The sequence below is a fragment of the Nerophis ophidion genome, linkage group LG12, assembly GCF_033978795.1.
Source record: "Nerophis ophidion isolate RoL-2023_Sa linkage group LG12, RoL_Noph_v1.0, whole genome shotgun sequence".
Classification (NCBI taxonomy): domain Eukaryota; kingdom Metazoa; phylum Chordata; class Actinopteri; order Syngnathiformes; family Syngnathidae; genus Nerophis; species Nerophis ophidion.
In genome coordinates, this window is record NC_084622.1 from 12455489 (window position 1) to 12476062 (window position 20574).

General features: G+C 41.7%; 1 protein-coding gene across 2 annotated transcripts in view; it reads right to left on the bottom strand.

The window, feature by feature from the left end:
- Positions 1–20574, bottom strand: part of b4galnt3b (beta-1,4-N-acetyl-galactosaminyl transferase 3b) — a 110285-nt gene that overhangs the window by 55442 nt on the left and 34269 nt on the right. For both annotated transcript variants that reach the window (XM_061916846.1, XM_061916847.1), the window contains exons 4-7: positions 12742–12837; positions 7791–7881; positions 7631–7731; positions 3783–3850 (exon numbers count right to left, since the gene is read on the bottom strand). In XM_061916846.1, coding sequence (XP_061772830.1) covers positions 3783–3850; positions 7631–7731; positions 7791–7881; positions 12742–12837 — 356 coding nt within the window. The remainder of the gene's footprint in view (positions 1–3782; positions 3851–7630; positions 7732–7790; positions 7882–12741; positions 12838–20574) is intronic.

Consider the following 20574-nt stretch of genomic DNA (forward strand, 5'->3'; position numbering starts at 1 on the left):
ACTAAACCTCTCGTCAGCAAAGATGAAGCTGATTAATTTTGTTCTATCACAAGTCAGCTAGAGCAGGGGTCCCCGAACGGACTGCATTAATGTAGGCATTATGTCCAGGGACCAGCTTCCACTTGAACACAGCAAGAATAAGTGCATGAAAAATACAAGTATAACGCTGACTCAGTGTTTCTTTGCAATGAGATGCAGGTGGAAATCAGCCTTTGGCTACAATCTGTCACTTTGCTGTCTGATATCTTCATTAATGTGCATCCTATCATGTCACAAAGTTACAACAAATGGTGACTTCCTATAAGGAATTTTATTGTACATCTATAAATAAGCTCATAGATGTGTCTAGTGCACAGGTGTCAAACTCAAGGCCCGGGGGCCACATCTGGCCCTCCATCTGATTTTATATCGCCCGCAAAAGCCTGGAAATAATGTGTGTCAATAAAATACCTTATATTTTCTTTCTTGATTTGAAGCATTATGTTTTTTTTCCTAGTTGTCACGACGGGGTTTTCGCAGCTAACTCCGGGTTTCGTTCTCCCGAAAAGCAGACGGATCACTCCGGGCAAGGCGTGCAGGTGAAAACATGATTTATTCCTCAAAATATTACAAAAGTATTACAAAAAAAACCCAGAAAACGAGCCGACAGAACAACGTGCCTGATCGCACTGTGAAGCTAAAGCAAATACTTAGCATAGACTCTGGACAAGGCAAAACTCACGTAACTGTGGCATGAACAAACAAAACTTATGCAACAGGTGCATGTAGCAAACACTTAGCATAAACTCGCAACAAGACATGAAGCATAACCTCGCAACAAGACATGAAGCTATGTGACTGTCGCTCACAGCAAACAATAGCGCCAGGTTCACTGACAGGCTACAATAATGCCTCTTTTTTAAATTTTTTTCCCCAATCTGTCGCACTTTTATTATTATTATTTTTTGCAATTTATTTATTTATTTTTGAACTTTTTATTCAACTCCTTTAACCGTATTGTTTTTGCACTATATTGTTTAGCTCATTCATTGTTTATGCTCTTTGTTTGTTTTTAGGGACCAAATGTCCCTTTGGGACAGAGGACCCTATTGAATTTATAGCGTTTTATTCTTTCTTCATTATTATTCCGCAGCTTTGAGCTGTAATTTGACCTCCTTAACATGCTTCAAAACTCACCACATTTGACACACAAATACGAACTGGCGAACATTGCGATTTAATGAAAAAAAACCTAACCCCAAAACTCAAAATTGCGCTCTAGCGCCCCCTGTGAAGAAAACACAGACAAAACTGCTCCTAGGAAGAAAACACAGACAAATCTGCCTGTAACTTCCAGTAGGAATGTCGTAGAGACATGAAACACAAACCTCTATGTAGGTCTCACTTAGACCTACATTTCATATATATTGATAACCCCCCGCAAAAATCTACAGGAAGTTTGCAATTCCGCCTTCAAAACAAAAAAAATTGTAAAAAACAGTCACCTTTTTCCAAACATTATCTCCTCTGAGCGCGTTTGTCGTGTCGGCTTCAAACTACCACTAGGAGAGTGATTGAACCCTTCTGATTAAAAGTTGATGAAAGAGTTTTAATTACTGCTACAGTTTTGATTTTATCAGCCTTCAAACAACCGCTGCGCTGAAAAAAATTTCAAAGATGGCCACCGTGTGCAAACACAGTGAGGGAGACGTTTTTTTTTTTGTTTTTTTTCCCCGTACCGTCTGCTGCTGGTGCACACGCACCAACATGCATGAGGGAGGGATTGTGATCGTCTATACCAAGATGGCTGCCAGGTGGCGTAGCTAGGTAGGTATGTTTTAAAGTTGTCGTTTGCCTGCATATCGTAAAAACAACCGTCCAACATTTTACAACTAATTGTAAACTTATAGGTGCCGACCATCAGGGCCGAGTTGCGACGAGAGAGTGTCGGTTTTAAGATATTACGCCGAATTGGCAAGTCTATCTATTCGCTAATAGTAGCTACTAGCCGTACCCATGTATTTTCAATGGGCGGTTAGCATCGGGTTTTAATCCCGTTTCCTCCTATGTTTTCTGCTCTGATTGAATTTATTTGTATGTCAAGTCTTTATTTTGGGTACTTACATATGGTGCCTACAAGTCTGATGTATAATACATGTGTATACACATTTTTCTCTGTGTAATAATCCATCCATCCATCTTCTAACGCTTATCTGGGCTTGGGTCGCGGGGGCAGCAGCCAAAGCGGTACCGTCTATCGCTGCCGGCAGCTTTAATTGTTTTTGTTTTTTGCTCTATGCTTTTTAACCCGTAAAGCACTTTGGTTCAATTTAAGGATTGTTGTAAATGTGCTATATAAATACATTTGCCTTGCCTTGCCTCTGATTAGCGCCCGAGTAGCAGGTGAGCGGCCGAGCACTAATCAGAGAGAGGTAAACATGATGAGCAACCATGGCAACCAAAACAAACTCAAAGGTGCAGAAAAAGGAACTAAAGGAGTCCAAAACTAACAGAAAACACGGAACATGGGTTTCCATGGCCGAGCAGCTGCATCTAAGCCTTACATCACCAAGTCCAATGCTAAGCGTGGGATGCAGTGGTGTATAGCACGTCGCCACTGGACTCTAGAGCAGTGGAGACGCCTTCTCTGGAGTGATGAATCAGGCTTTTTCATCAGGTAATCTGATGGACCAGTCTGGGTTTAGACGTTGGCAGGAGAACGCTACATTTTGGACTGCATTGTGCCGAGTGTGAAATTTGGTGGAGGAGGAATTATGGTGTGGGCTTGTTGTTCATGAGTTGGGCTTGAACCCTTAGTTCCAGTGAAAGGAACTTTGAATTCTCCAGGATACCAAAACATGTTGGACAATTCCATGCTCCCGACCTTGTGGGAACAGTTTGGAGCGGGCCCCTTCCTCCTCCAACATGACTGTGCACCAGTGCCCAAAGCAAAGGTCCATAAATACATGGATGACAGAGTCTGGTGTGGATGAACTTGACTGGCCTGCACAGAGTCCAGACCTGAACCCGATAGAACACCTTTGGGATGAAATAGAGCGGAGACTGAGAGCCAGGTCTTCTCCACCAGCATCGGTGTGTAACCTCACCAATGCACTTTTGGGGGAATGGTGGAAAATTCCTATAAACGCACTATGCAACCTTGTGGACAGCCTTCCCAGAATAGTTGAAGCTGTAATAGCTGCACAAAGTCATATGGAACCCTATGGGTTAAGAATGGGATGGCACTTCAAGTTCATATGTGAGTCAAGGCAGGTGGCCAAATACTTTTGGCAATATAGTGTCTTTTTCTTATTGTAATTAAGTCCTTAAATAAAAAAGTGAACATACAAGACAACTTATCTTTTAGTAGTAAGTAAACAAACAAAGACTCCTAATAAATCTGCTGACGTATGCAGTTACATATTGTGTCATTTATACACCTATTATTTTGTACATTTTATGAAGGACAAACTGTATAAATGGATTGTTCATTTACTGTTAATATCTGCTTATTTTCAGTTTTAACATGTTCTATCTACACTTCTGTTAAAATGTAATAATCACTTATTCTTCTCTTCTTTGATACTTGACATTAGTTTTGGATGATACCACACATTTAGGTATCAATCTGATACCAAGTAGTTACAGGATCATACATTGGTCATATTCAAAGTCCACATGTGTCTATAGTGTATAAATATAATATGAATTTAAAAAAACGAGAAAAGAAGCACAAAACTGCACAAATGACATGAGGGAAATGTTTACGTTGAGAGCGGGACACGACCCTAAAATGTACGAACCGGGTCGGTTTGGAGATCTGACTGGCGTACTTTTCAAACTCGCCCGGGGCTGTCCACTCAGATCCAGTCTAGAAAGGAGAGGAAACAATGAAAACATGTAATGTATATACAAAACCCCAAACCAGTGAAGTTGTCACATTGTATAAATGGTAAATAAAAAGAGAATACAATCATTTGCAAATCCGTTTCAACTTATATTCAATTGAATAGACCGCAAAGACAAGATATTTAACGTTCACACTGAGAATTTTTTATTTTTTTTTGCAAATAATCATTTATTTAGAATTTAATGGCAGCAACACTGTCAGGCTTTCCCCTGACAGTTTGTCTATGTTTTAGTTTTCCTCTGCATTTGTCTGTTTCCTCTGTTTAGTATCGCCTGTCTTTAGTTCCTGTCTAGTGCTCTTATTTTGTCAGCTTCCTGTCTTGTTCCCTGAGTGCTGTGTTCCTCCTCAGCTGCGGCTGATTGGCACCTGGTCACACCTGTTGCCAATCAGCCCGCTCCTATTTGTACCCTCTTCGTCTGTGTTAATGGCTGGATCATTGTATTGTATTGTCATTTGTATTGTCGTTGCCACATGTCGCTCTTGTCGTGTCGTTTTGATTTCAGCTATTACCTGTCGTGCTACATCTTGTCCTGGTCGTCGTAGCGGAAAGCTGTTTTTGTTAGCCATAGCTATTTCCAGTATTTCTGTTTGTTATCCTCTAGCTTCCATGCTAAAGTTCCTTTTTGTTTCTTGTTAGCTTCTATGCTAAAGGCCTTTTGTATTTTATCCGCCCACGTGCGCGCTTTTGGTTTGAACCCTTTGTTTGGTTTTGTCTTAGTATTTATAATAAAATCATGTTTGCTCACTCCATGCCTGCCTCTATCTCTGTACCTTGGGGTTTATCAACAAATACCCCTGACAAACACATTGCAAAAAAGGGCATGTTTACCAGTTTGTTACATGGCATTTCCTTTTAACAACACTCAGTAAAAGTTTGGGAACTGAGGAGACACATTTTTGAAGTGGAATTCTTTCCCATTCTTGCTTGATGTACAGCTTAAGTTGTTCAACAGTCTCCCTTCTCATATTTTAGCCTTCAACATTTTCAATGGGAGACAAGTATGGACTATAGGCAGGCCAGTCTAGTACCCGCACTCTTTTACAAACCCTGTTTCCATCTGAGTGGGGAAATTGTGTTAAATGTAAATATAAACGGAATACAATGATTTGCAAATCATTTTCAACCCATATTCAGTTGAATATGCTACAAAGACAACATATTTGATGTTCAAACTCATAAACTTTATTTTTTGTTTTTTTGCAAATAATAATTAACTTAAAATTTCATGTCTGCAACACGTGCCAAAGTAGTTGGGAAAAGGCATGTTCACCACTGTGTTACATCACCTTTTCTTTTAACAACACTCAATAAACGTTTGGGAACTGAGGAAACCAATTGTTGAAGCTTTGGAAGTGGAATTATTTCCCATTCTTGTTTTATGTAGCGCTTCAGTTGTTCAACAGTCCGGGGTCTTTGCTGTCGTATTTTACGCTTCATAATGTGCCACACATTTTCGATGGGAGACAGGTCTGGACTGCAGGCGGGCCAGGAAAGTAGCCACACTCTTATTTTACAAAGCCACGCTGTTGTAACAGGTGCTGAATGTGGCTTGGCATTGTCTTGCTGAAATAAGCAGGGGCGTACATGAAAAAGACGGCGCTTAGATGGCAGCATATGTTTTTCCAAAACCTGTACGTACCTTTCAGCATTAATGGTGCCTTCACAGATGTGTAAGTTACCCATGCCTTGGCCACTAATGCACCCCCATACCATCACAGATGCTGCCTTTTGAACTTTGCGTCAATAACAGTCTGGATGGTTCACTTCCCCTTTGGAACCGATGACACGATCATTGAATATTTCCAAAATCAATTTGAAATGTAGACTCTTCAGACCGCAGAACAGTTTTCCACTTTGCATCAGTCCATCTTAGATGAGCTCGGGCCCAGTTTCTGGATGTTGTTGATAAATGCCTTTCCCTTTGCATAGTAGAGCTTTAACTTGCACTTACAGATGAAACGACAAACTGTATTTAGTGACAGTGCTTTTCTGAAGTGTTTCTGAAGCCATGTGGTGATATCCTTTAGAGATTGATGTCACGGTCATTCAATGTTGGTTTTCCGGCCATGCGGCTTACGTTGAGTGATTTCTCCAGATTCTCTGAACCTTTTGATGATATTATGGACCGTAGATGTTGAAATCCCTAAATTTCTTGCAATTGCACTTTGAGAAACGTTGTTCTTAAACTGTTTGACTATTTGCTCACGCAGTTGTGGACAAAGGGGTGTACCTCGCCCCATCTTTTCTTGTATAAGACTGAGCATTTTTTGGGAAGCTTTTTTTATGCCCAATCATGGCACCCACCTGTTCCTAATTAGCTTCTACACCTGTGGGATGTTCCAAATAAGTGTTTGATGAGCATTCCTCAACATTATCAGTATTTATTGCCACCTTTCCCAACTTCTTTGTTACGTGTTGCTGGCATCAAATTCTAAAGTTAATGATTATTTGCACAAAAAAAAAAAAAAAAAAGTTTATGAGTTTGAACATCAAATATGTTGTCTTTGTAGCATATTCAACTGAATATGGGTTGAAAATGATTTGCAAATCATTGTATTCATTTTATATTTACATCTAAAACAATTCCCCAACTCATATGGAAACTGGGTTTGTACTATGAAGCCAAGCTGTTGTAACACGTGGCTTGGCATTGTCTTGCTGAAATAAGCAGGGGCGTCCATGATAACTTTGCTTGGATGGCAACATATGTTGCTAAAACAAAACTGTATGTACCTTTCAGTATTAATGGTGCCTTCACAGATGTGTAAGTTACCCATGCCTTGGGCACTAATACACCATCATACCATCACACATGCTGTCTTTTCCACTTTGCGCCGAGAAAAATCCGGATGGTTCTTTTCCTCTTTTTCCGGGAGGGCTTCTGGGACATCCAAACAAAATTTTAATGTGGACTCGTTACACCACAGAACACTTTTCCACTTTGCATCAGTCCATCTTAGATGAGCTCGGGGCCCAGTGAAGCCGGCGGCGTTTCTGGGAGTTGTTGATAAATGGCTTTGGTTTTGCATAGTAGAGTTTGGACTTGCACTTACAGACGTAGCAACAAACTGTAGATACTGATAGTGGTTTTCAGAAGTGTTCTTGAGCCCATGTGGTGATATCCTTCACATACTGATATCGGTTTTTTTTATGCAGTACCGCCTGAGGGATCCAAGGTCACGGGCATTCAATGTTACGTGCAGTGATTTTTCCAGATTCTCTGAACCTTTTGAAGATATCACGGAGCGCAGGTGGTGAGATTCCTAAATTATTTGCAATAGCCGGTTGAGAAATGTTGTTCTTAAACAATTTGCGAAGGTATTTGTTGACAAAGTGGTGACCCTTGCCCCGTCCTTGTTTGTGAACGAGTGCGCATTTCATGGAAGCTGCTTTTATACCCAATCATGGCACCCACCTGTTCCCAATTAGCCTGCACACCTGTGGGACGTTCTATATAAGTGTTTGATGAGCATTCCTCAACTTTCTCCCTCTTTTTTGCCACTTGTGCCAGCTTTTTTGAAACATGTTGCAGGCATCCAATTCCAAATGAGCTAATATTTGCAAAAAATAACAAAGTTTTCCAGTTTGAACGTTAAATATGTTGTCTCTGCAGTTTATTCAATTGACTATAGGTTGAAAAGGATTTGCAAATCATTGCATACTCTTTTTATTTACCATTTACACAACGTGACAACTTCACTGGTGTTGGGGTGTGTACAGTAGACAGTAGACATACGTACCTTTCCTACCCATGCGAGAAGCAACAAGTGCGAGGGCGAGTCGTCCGTGCTGAGCCAGAATTCTGAGTTGTCGTCAGAGCTCAACGCGAACACAAACTCGCCTAAGGAGAGGTAAAGACGCTGCATGATTCGTCATCAGAGGAAAGTGACTAGGCCATACCATCAGCGTACGGATGTATATAACCAAAGATGCGGAGCCCGTAGTTGGTCCACTGAGGGGACACAGCCAGCTTGCGCACTGTAGTCCTGGACTGGAACAGAGACAAAGGAGAGGTAACATGGGTATGACTGTGAAGTGGTGGTAGAGCAGGATCTAGCACGGGGATGTAGAATGCAGCCACTGTTCACTGGTGTGTGCCAGAAGGCAAGCTGCCAATTTCTCATATGCAACGCTGAACAATCGGAGGATTGTGGAGTTCTGACCTTTGCAGACAATAACATCAGACAGTTGCAGATTAGGCGCTCCTATTTTAGTTGCTAATGGAAGGGACATGGTGCAGGAAAGAGTAGTGGAGAAGTTTAATAATTTGACTTACAGTGGGGCAAAAAAGTATTTAGTCAGCCACCGATTGTGCAAGTTCTCCCACTTAAAATGATGACAGAGGTCTGTAATTTTTATCATAGGTACATTTCAACAGTGAGAGACAAAATGTGAAGAAAAAAAACAGGAATTCAAATTGTAGGAATTTAAAAGAATTTATTTGTTAATTATGGTGGAAAATAAGTATTTGGTCAACAATTCAAAGCTCTCACTGATGGAAGGAGGTTTTGGCTCAAAATCTCACGATACATGGCCCCATTCATTCTTTCCTTAACACGGATCAATCGACCTGTCCCCTTAGCAGAAAAACAGCCCCAAAGCATGATGTTTCCACCCCCATGCTTCACAGTAGGTATGGTGTTCTTGGGATGCAACTCAGTATTCTTCTTCCTCCAAACACGACGAGTTGAGTTTATACCAAAATGGATACATGGATGATACAGCAGAGGATTGAGAGAATGTCATGTGGTCAGATGAAACCAAAACAGAACTTTTTGGTATAAACTCAACTCGTCGTGTTTGGAGGAAGAAGAACACTGAGTTGCATCCAAAGAACACCATACCTACTGTGAAGCATGGGGGTGGAAACATCATGCTTTGGGGCTGTTTTTCTGCTAAGGGGACAGGACGATTGATCCGTGTTAAGGAAAGAATGAATGGGGCCATGTATCGTGAGATTTTGAGCCAAAACCTCCTTCCATCAGTGAGAGCTTTAAATGGTTGACCAAATACTTATTTTCCACCATAATTTACAAATAAATTCTTTAAAATTCCTACAATGTGAATTCCTGGATTTTCTTTTCACATTCTGTCTCTCACAGTTGAAGTGTACCTGTGATGAACATTACAGACCTCTGTCATAATTTTTAGTGGGAGAACTTGCACAATCGGTGGCTGACTAAATACTTTCCTGCCCCACTGTACATCCAGTTTTGGCATGCGTCCAGTTGGTGGAGGTATCCTATTCAATCCAATCCATTTTATGTGTATAGCACATTTAAACAAAATAAATGTTTCAAAAGTGCTGCACAACAATTTTAAAAACAATATTCAAATATTATCCTGAGATCCACCCATGACTGAATAAAAAGAAAACCAATATAAAAACAATATACAAATAAATATGATTAAAAACAATTTCAAAGGGTAAAACCATCCATCCATCCATCCATCTTCTTCCGCTTAGCCGAGGTCGGGTCGCGGGGCAGCAGCCTAAGCAGGGAAGCTCAGACTTCCCTCTCTCTAGCCACTTCGTCCAGCTCTTCCCGGGGTAATCCCGAGGCGTTTCCAGGCCAGCCGGGAGACATAGTCTTCCCAACGTGTCCTGGGTCTTTCCCGTGGCCTTCTACCGGTTGGACGTGCCCTAAACACCTCCCTAGGGAGGCGTTCGGGTGGCATCTTGACCAGATGCCCCAACCACCTCTTTTGGCTCCTCTCCATGTGGAGGAGCAGCGGCTTTACTTTGAGCTTCTCCCGGATAGCCGAGCTTCTCACCCTATCTCTAAGGGAGAGACCCAAACTCATTTGGGCCGCTTGTACCCGTGATCTTGTCCTTTCGGTCATAACCCAAAGCTCATGACCATAGGTGAGGATGGGAACGTAGATCGACCGGGAAATTGAGAGCTTTGCCTTCCGGCTCAGCTCCTTCTTCACCACAACGGATCGATACAGCGCCCGCATTACTGAAGACGCCGCAGAAATCCGGTTGTCCATCTCACCATCCAATCTTCCCTCACTCGTGAAAAAGACTCTGAGGTACTTGAACTCCTCCACTTGGGGCAAGAGCTCCTCCCCAACCCGGAGATGGCACTCCACCCTTTTCCTGGCGAGAACCATGGATGCAGGATCTTGGAGGTGCTGATTCTCATCCCAGTCGCTTCACACTCGGATGCGAACCGATCCAGTGAAACCTGAAGACCTTGGCCAGATGAAGCCATCAGGACCACATCATCTGCAAAAAGCAGAGACCTAATCCTGCAGCCACCAAAACGGAACCCCTCAACGCCCTGACTGAGCCTAGAAATTCTGTCCATAAAAGTTATGAACAGAATGGGTGACAAAGGGCAGTCCAGCCCTCACTGGAAACGGGTCCGACTTACGACCGGCAATGCGAACCAACTCAGACACTGATCATACAGGGAGCGGACCGCCACAATCAGACAGTCCGATACCCCATACTCTCTGAGCACTCCCCACAGGACTTCCCGAGGGACACGGTGGAATGCCTTCTCCAAGTCCACAATGCACATGTAGACCGGTTGGGCAAACTCCCATGCACCCTCAAAGACCCTGCCGAGAGTATAGAGCTGGTCCACAGTTCCACGACCAGGATGAAAACCACACTGTTCCTCCTGAATCCGAGGTTCGACTCTCCGACGTAGCCTCCTCTCCAGTACACCTGAATAAACCTTACCGGGAAGGCTGAGGAGGGTAAAACCAATTAAAACAATAAATAAAAAACTAAATTTAAAAAAACACAGAAAAGGTCCGAGATATAATGAGGTGTCAGTCCATGTGAAGCTTTAAAAACAAACAGCAATGTTTTAAAATCAATTCTAAAATGAACAGGGAGCCAGCGCAAAGTCTCAAGAATTTGGGTTACACGCTGGCGTTTTCTGGCCCCTGTTAAAAAGTCCTGCTGCCACCTTCTGGACTAACTGCAACCGGGAGAGAGCTTTTTGGCTAATGCCAGCATAAAGTGCATTGTAGTAGTCCAGGCCACTTGACATAAAAGCATGCACGACTTGTTCAAAAAGGTTAAACGATAATAAGGCTTTTACCTTTGCTAAAAGACGAACATGATAAAAACATGATTTTAAAACTTGACTTGTTTGTCATGTTTAAAATCGCTGTCTATAGTGACGCCAAGGCTAGTGACCTTGGGACGTACATCATTTTGCAATGGTCCCAAGTCAGTGAGGGCCGGACCAAAAACTAAAATTTCCGTTTTTCCCTCATTCATTATTAAAAAATTCTGGGCTAAGCAAGACTTGACGTCGCATAGATAGTTGAGAAGGGGCGTCTGGGGGGCGTGGCCTTATACGTGCGTTGCCAATTGGAAGATAACATCCAACAAGTGAAGGAGACGGTTTCTTCCAAAAATATAAGTAAACACATAATATTGAACTGTGTGCCTATGGCCAGTTTGAGCTCGGGGAAAAGTGCTTCCTTTGTTGTCGACAGCACGGAAACAAAGACAACAAGAATGTCGGCACATTGTGGAGCATACGGCTGCAAAATACGCCATAAACTGGGAATAATCTTTCAAATGGTACATTTGTTTTATTTTTACCCAAAAATGGAATGTTGGGTATTATCTAATGTTGGGTATTAACAGCTCGGTGGAACAGGGGTTAGTGCATGTGCCTCACAACACGAAGGTCCTGAGTAGTACTGGGTTCAATCCTGGGCTCGGGATCTTTCTGTGTGGAGTTTGCATGTCTTCTCCGTGAATGCGTGGGTTCCCTTCGGGTATTCCGGCTTCCTCCCACCTCCAAAGACATGCACCTGGGGATAGGCTCCTCCCACCTCCAAAGACATGCACCTGGGGATAGGCCCCTCCCACCTCCAACGACATGCGCCTGGGCATAGGTTGATTGGCAACACTAAATGGTCCCTCGTGTGTGAATGTGAATGTTGTCTGTCTATCTGTGTTGGCCCTGTGATGAGGTGGCGACTTGTCCAGGGTGTACCGCGCCTCCCGCCCGAAAGCAGCTGAGACATGCACCTGGGGATAGGCTTCTCCCACCTCCAAAGACATGCACCTGGGGATAGGTCCCCTCCCACCTCCAAAGACATTCACCTGAGGATAGGCCTCTCCCACCTCCAAAGACAAGCACCTGGGGATAGGCCCCTCCCACCTCCAAAGACATGCACCTGGGGATAGGCTCCTCCCACCTCCAAAGACATGCACCTGGGAATAGGCCCCTCCCACCTCCAAAGACATGCACCTGAGGATAGGTTGATTGGCAACACTAAATGGTCCCTAGTGTGTGAATGTGAGTGTGAATGTTGTCTGTCTATCTGTGTTGGCCCTGCGATGAGGTGGCGACTTGTCCAGGGTGTATGCCGCCTTCCGCCCGAATGTAGCTGAGATAGGCTCCAGCACCCCCCGCCACGCCCAAAAAAAGGGACAAGCGGTAGAAAATGGATGGATGGCTATTAACAGCACATTTTTACAATGACAGTAAAGTAAACCGCATGAAAATCATTTCAGAAACAAGTAAGTTATAGTTTATTTTCAATATACAATAATATATAAAATATATATTAAAAACAAATATATATAAATATATATATATATATATATATATATATATATATATATATATATATATATATATATATGTGATTATTAAATAATTAATCCCCTTTGTTGTTGATTACATTGTTTAATGCTTTATTTTCAATATACATTTGCATTGCTTTAAATCGGAAAAAAATAATACATACACACATATATAGATACACACACATTTTGGTACCGGTACCAAAATATGGGTATGGGGATAACACTAGCGTAATGTGTGGAAATGTGAAGACTGCAAACCATGCCCGGGGTGTCACTCACATGTGGGTACAGAGGGTAGTGCAGGTTTTGGCGAAGTCCAGCCGTGGAGCTGCCGCACCAGTCCTCAAAGACGTGCAAATTGGCCTGGCCTTTAAACTGCCAACATGGAGGGAAACAATCAAGAGTCAATCACTCGGTGTTTGTGCAGCAGTGTATCGAGCAAACATCTGATCTACTTCAGCGTAGCAAAGCAACAAACTCCCACTTGCACCCACCGGCTATTTTCTGCCGCGTTTGCACCCACAACTCTTGCTTATTATGTACTGGCAAGCAACTACACGTGTCACTTTGCTCTACAAAAAATGCGTTATAGAAGAGAGTATAAGACATTACTTTTTTATACTTAAAGGGGAACATTATCACAATTTCAAAAGGGTTAAAAACAATAAAAATCAGTTCCCAGTGGCTTGTTGTATTTTTTGAAGCTTTTTTCAAAATTTACCGGTCCCGGAATATCCCTAAATAAAGCTTTAAAGTGCCTTATTTTCGCCATCTTCGAAACCACTATCCATTTCCCTGTGACGTCATACAGGGCTGCCAATACAAACAACATGGCGGTTACCACAGCAAGATATAGGGACATTAGCTCGGATTCAGACTCGGATTTCAGCGGCTTAAGCGATTCAACAGATTACGCATGTATTGAAACAGATGGTCTGAGTATGGGGGCAGATAGCGAAAACGAAATTGAAGGAGAAATTGAAGCTATTGAGCGAATAGCTATTGACGCTATTCGGCCGTAGCATGGGTGTACCTAATGAAGTGGCCCATAGCATGGCTGCCTTATTAGCATCGCCGGTAAAATGTGCAGACCAAACTATCAGGACTTTCGCATCTTGTGACACTGGAACAACTTAAATCAGTCGATTGGTAAGTGTTTGTTTCGCATTAAATGTGGGTATCTACTTTCAAATGTACATAATGCTAGCGTAAATAGCATGTTAGCATTGATTAGCATAGCATGTTAGCATCGATTAGCTGGCAGTCATGTCGTGACCAAATATGTCTGATTAGCACATAAGTCAACAACATCAACAAAACTCACCTTTGTGATTTAGTTGACTTAATCGTTGCAAATGGATCTGCAGGTTATCCATACATCTCTGTGCCATGTCTGTCTTAGCATCGCCGGTCAAATGTGAAGACACTCTGGCACATTCAATGGGGGTCTGGCGGCAGATTTCTTGCCAGTGGTGCAACTTGAATCCCTCCCTGTTAGTATTGTTACACCATCCGACAACACACCGACGAGGCATGATGTCTCCAAGGTTCCAAAAAATAGTCGAAAAAATGGAAAATAACAGAGCTGAGACCCGGTGTTTGTAATGTGAAAATGAATATGGCGGGTGTGTTACCTCGGTGACGTCACGTTCTGACGTCATCGCTAAAAGACCGATAAACAGAAAGGCGTTTAATCGGCCAAAATTCACCCATTTAGAGTTCGGAAATGGGTTAAAAAAATACATGGTCTTTTTTCTGTAACATCAAGGTATATATTGACTCTTACATAGGTTTGGTGAGAATGTTCCCCTTTAAGACTTTAGGTAGAGTAATGTTCAGTGCTCTCAACATTGCAACACATCAGTGTCCAGTTCGTCTAAAACAGTGGTTCTTAACCTGGGTTCGATCAAACCCTAGGGGTTCGGTGAATCGGCCTCAGGGGTTCGGCGGAGGTCAAGACACACCCGACTCATCACGTAAATAAAAACTTTATGGAAACCCCTAAACAATGTTCCCTCTAATTTTCCATCTGATTTGCAGGTGTGTAATTTGTTGTGGTTCATTTTGTGCACCAGTAAAAAAAACATAACTTTGTCTTGAATTTGAAAAAAAAAAGATAAAAAAAATATTTTTTTATAAAGAAGGGTTTGGTGAATGCGCATATGAAACTGCTGGGGTTTGGTACCTTCAGCAAGGTTAAGAACCACTGATCTAAAACATAGAAGGAAAACTTTCTAATTCAATCAACCTACTGGTCTGAAACAAACGCCTGTTTGGAATTTGCTTTCACACTTGGATGACAGTTAAGAATTAAAGGTGTCCGATGATATCGGACTGCCGACATTATCGGACAATAAATGCTTTTTGGAAATTATAAGTATCGGTTTCAAAAAGATTGTAAATATATGTATTTTTAAAACGCCGCTGTACGGAGTGGTACACGGACGTAAGGAGGAGTACAGAGCGCCAATAATATCACATAATATCTACGGCTTTTCACACACACAAGTGAATGCAATGCATACTTGGTCAACGGTCATACAGGTCACACTGAGGGTGGCCGTATAAACAACTTTAACACTGTTACAAATATGTGTGAACCCACACCAAACAAGAATGACAAACATATTTGAGGAGAACATCCGCACCGTAACACAACATAACCACAACAGAACAAATACCCAGAAGACCTTGCGGCACTAACTCTTCCGGGACGCTACAATATGCACCTCCGCTACCCCCAACCCCGCCCACCTCAACCGCCACATGCTCTCTCTCAGGGAGAGCATTGTCCCAAATTCCAAGCTGCTGTTTTGAGGCGTGTTAAAAAAAAATATTGCACTTTGTGACTTCAATAATAAATATGGCAGTGCCATGTTGACATTTTTGTCCATAACTTGAGTTGATTTATTTTGGCAAACCTTGTTACATTGTTTAATGCATCCAGCGGGGCATCACAACAAAATGAGGCATAATAATGTGTTCATTCCACCACTGTATATATCGCTATCGGTTGATATCGGAATCGGTAATTAAGAATTGGACAATATCGGAATATCGGCAAAAAAGCCATTATCGGACATCGAAAAAGTAAAGTACCAATGATTGTCACACACACACTAGGTGTGGCAAAATTATTCTCTGCATTTGACTGGACTCTCGCACTATTATGTTGGATCCACTATGGACTGGACTCTCACTATTATGTTAGATCCACTATGGACTGGACTTTCACACTATTATGTTAGATCCACTATGGACTGGACTCTCCCTATTATTTTAGATCCCCTATGGACCGGACTCTCACACTATTATGTTAGATCCACAATGGACTGGACTCTCCCTATAATTTTAGATCCCCTATGGACTGGACTCTCACACTATTATGTTAGATCCACTATGGACTGGAATCTCACACTATTATGTTAGATCCACTATGGACTGGACTCTCCCTATTATTTTAGATCCCCTATGGACCGGACTCTCACACTATTATGTTAGATCCACTATGGACTGGAGTCCCACACTATTATGTTAGATCAACTATGGACTGGAATCTCACACTATTATGTTAGATCCACTATGGACTGGAGTCTCACACTATTATGTTAGATCCACTATGGACTGGAATCTCACACTATTATGTTAGATCCACTATGGACTGGAGTCTCACACTATTATGTTAGATCCACTATGGACTGGAATCTCACACTATTATGTTAGATCCACTATGGACTGGACTCTCACACTATTATGTTAGATCCACTATGGACTGGACTCTCACACTATTATGTTAGATCCACTATGGACTGGACTCTCACACTATTATGTTAGATCCACTATGGACTGGACTCTCACTATTATGTTAGATCCACTATGGACTGGACTCTCACACTATTATGTTAGATCCACTATGGACTGGACTCTCACACTATTATGTTAGATCCACTATGGACTGGACTCTCACACTATTATGTTAGATCCACCATGGACTGGAATCTCACACTATTATGTTAGATCCACTATGGACTGGACTCTCACTATTATGTTAGATCCACTATGGACTGGACTCTCACACTATTACGTTAGATCCACTATGGACTGGACTCTCACTATTATGTTAGATCCACTATGGACTGGACTCTCACTATTATGTTAGAGCTCATATGGACTGGACTTCCACAATATTATGCTAGATCCCCTCGACGTCCATTGCACCGGTCACCCAGGGGGGCAGGGGGGCCCACATCTGCGGGTCCCCTCCAAGGTTTCTCATTGTTTTTCCATTGAGTTGAGTTTTTCCTTGCCCTGATGTGGGATCTGAGCCGAGGGTGTCGTTGTGGCTTGTGCAGCCCTTTGAGACACTAGGGCTATATAAATAAACATTGATTGATTGATTGATTGATTGATTGATTGATTGATTTAATTAACCTTTAGTAACATCTCAAGGATGATCAGCTGACCTCACTTTTGACTTTCATGGCAAATGATGTGAATACATATGTATGATTTGAGTTTTTTATTTTTAATACATTTGCAAAAACCTCTAAGAAAAACATTTTAAGATTGTCATTATGGGGTACTGTAAGTGGAATTTTGAGGACCAAAATTAATGTATTCCTTTTGGAATAAGGTTGTAACATAAAATGTGGAAAGAGTAAAGCGCTGTGAAAACTTTCTAGATGCACTAGGTATAAGTACATCATGTATTATTTGTGTAAGCTTACTTAAATAAATGTATGTTTGACGCAAAAGGGCTTAAAGGAACTTTGTGACAGTAAAAGCCAAAGTCAAATATCCCCTCTAACCACACACACACAAGCACGCACACACACGTACACACATACACACACACGCACACACACACACACATACACACACACACACACACACACACGCACGCGCACACACACACACACACGCATTTCTTACTTTCTTGAGACGTTTTAAGATTGTCATTATGGGGTATTGCATGTGGAATTTTGAGGACAAAAATTAATGTATTTCATTAAGGTTTTAACATAAAATGTGGAAAGAGTAAAGCACTGTGGAAACTTTCTAGACGCCCTGGGTATACGTAGGGGGTCCCAGCTCCATCCCTCCCTCAGTTGGGAGGTCTTTGGCCTAGAAAATGTGGAAGACCCCTGGTGGACATTATTTAATATGACAATTAGTGCTTTCTATTTGACAGCGACAAATACACCATGTATTATTTGTTTAAGCTTAACCTAAAGTGGTTACAAACCAGTATTTTTGGCAGCTGGAAGTTTAGGAAAGCTCTTATATGAATCCTTTAAAAGAGAAACTCGTCCTGGGTGGGTTTGAACCACCAACCTTTCGTTTTACAGCCGAACGCGCTAACCGATTGCGCCACAGAGACATGCAAACTACTTATGAACACGATAAATAGCACTGGAGTGCATGCAAGCAATAATAACATAATTTTTGCAATGTACATTTTCTTTGCCAAATTGACGTAAACTTTTGGGGCAAAAGTAAACATCAGTGAGTTCCTGGCTAGTGAAAAGCATTGCAAAGTAACCCAAATTAGGGGAGGAGATGACATGTTCCTAAAGCTTAATTGGAGTCCCAATTAAGCTTGAGGAACATCTCAAGGATGTTGTAAATTATTTTAGTTGGACATGATTTGAAAATGATGTGAATACTTATGTAGATGTGATTTGACTTTTTTATTTTTAATACATTTGCAAACATCTCTAAGAAAAACTTTTTCACTGTCACAGTTTTTTGTTGTTGTGGAACCCCAAGATGCGGAGACGGAGGCAGGCATAGAATATGAAAACATGATTTAATTAAAACTAAACAAGAACAAACAAAAAGCACGCACGTGGGCGGAATAACAAACTAAGGGAGCTAGCACTGGAAGCTAGAAAACAAAAAGGAACTTCAGCAAGGATGTTGTAAATTATTTTAGTTGGACATGATTTGAAAAGGATGTGAATACTTATGTACATGTGATTTGACTTTTTTATTTTTAATACATTTGCAAACATCTCTAAGAAAAACTTTTTCACTGTCACAGTTATTTGTTGTTGTCGAACCCCAAGATGCAAAGACGGAGCCAGGCATAGAATATGAAAACATGATTTAATTAAAACTAAACAAGAACAAACAAAAAGCACGCACGTGGGCGGAATAACAAACTAAGGGAGCTAGCACTGGAAGCTAGAAAACAAAAAGGAACTTCAGCATGGAAGCTAGTGGCTAGAAAACAGAAAAACTGGAAATAACTAATGCTAACAGAAACAGCTTACCGCTACGACGACCAGGACAAAATGTAGCATGACAGGTAGTAGCTGTAACAAAACGACACAACAGGTAGCACGACAAGAGTGATACAGTATGTGGCAACGACAATACAATGATCCAGCAACTGACACAAGACAAAGCAGGTACAAATACGAGCACGCTGATTGGCAAAAGGTGTGGCCAGGTGCCAATCAGCCGCAGCTGAGGAGGAACACAGCACTCAGGGAACAAGACAGGAAGCTGACAAAATAAGAGCACTACACAGGAACTAAAGACAGGAGATACTAAACACAGAGGAAACAGACAAATGCAGAGGAAAAAAACAAAACATAGATAAACTGTCAGGGGGAAAGCCTGACATTCACATTGTCATTAAGGGGTATTGTGTGTACAATTTTGAGGATAAAAAGGAATGTATTCCATTTTGGAATAAGGTTGTAACATAAAATGTGGAAAGAGTAAAGCGCTGTGAAAACTTTCTAGATGCACTAGGTATAAGTATATCATGTAATATTTGTGTAAGCTTACTTAAATAAATGTATGTTTGACGAAAAAGGGCTTAAAGGAACTTTGTGACAGTAAAAGCCAAAGTCAAATATCCCCTCTAACCACACGCACACACACGCGCACACACACACACACGCACGCACACACACACACACTTGTATTTCTTACTTTCTTGAGACCTTAAAAAAAGGCCTACCTTTTTAGGACCACCCTAATTTTGATATATTTCACCACCAGGGGTGCAAATGAGATTTTATTTATTTATTTAATTTTTGTAACGTGCTTAAGGCCGATGACAAACGAGTCGCGGACCACAGATGCTAACTGTTAATGGCCACTATAGTCTTAGTACCGTAGTGTATTTATTCTTCCTATGGTCCCATATGGGACGCGGGTTGTCTTAAGTCAGCACCCAGAAGTTGTAAAATCAGCTGTTCACGTGGTGTGTTTTTCTTTTTTTTTTGGGGGGGGGGGGTGGGGGGGGGGTGAATAGGGAAGTCCTTCTTCAGCTTGTTTTATCATATATTGCTGCCTTTGCACCTGTCAATGTTTACTTTTTGTATGCACATTAAATCAACAAAAAAATCCTGACTTTGGAGCAATGTTCACAGACTCTTGGTTTGGCTCTCTATTAAATGCAGTGGGTTTGTGTATTGGGACCCTGATTCCAGTCCCAGCTTGTTCACACCTGTTTCAGGAGTAGATATACAAAAACAACAACAACACACACACGAGCACACGCACACACGCACACACACTTGTATTTCTTACCTTCTTGAGACCTCTGGAAAATGCCTACCTCTTTAGGATTTCACCACCAGGGGTGTAAATGAGATCTCAAATTTTGTTTTTTTCGTAACGTGTTTAACATTTGGGACGCGGGCTGTCTTACGTCAGCACCCGGAAGTTATCCTGACGTTTTTTTTTTTTTTTTTTGGGGGGGGGGAATAAGGAAGTCCATCTTCAGCTTGTTTTATCATATATTGCTGCTTTTGCACCTGTCAATGTTTACTTTTGTATGCACATTAAATCAACAAAAAAATCCTGACTTTGGAGCAATGTTCACGGACTCTTGGTTTGGCTCTCTATTAGATGCAATGGTGTTCTGTATTGGGACCATGATTCCAGCCCCGACTTGTTCCCACCTCCTCATATTGAAGCTACTTTTCCTTGTTGATGTTTTAAGGGTAGGTATACGAAAACCAACAACAACACACACACGCACACACACACACACACACACACACACACACACACACACACACACACACACACTTGTATTTCTTACCTTCTTGAGACCTCTGAAAAATTCCTACCTCTTTAGGACCACTCTAC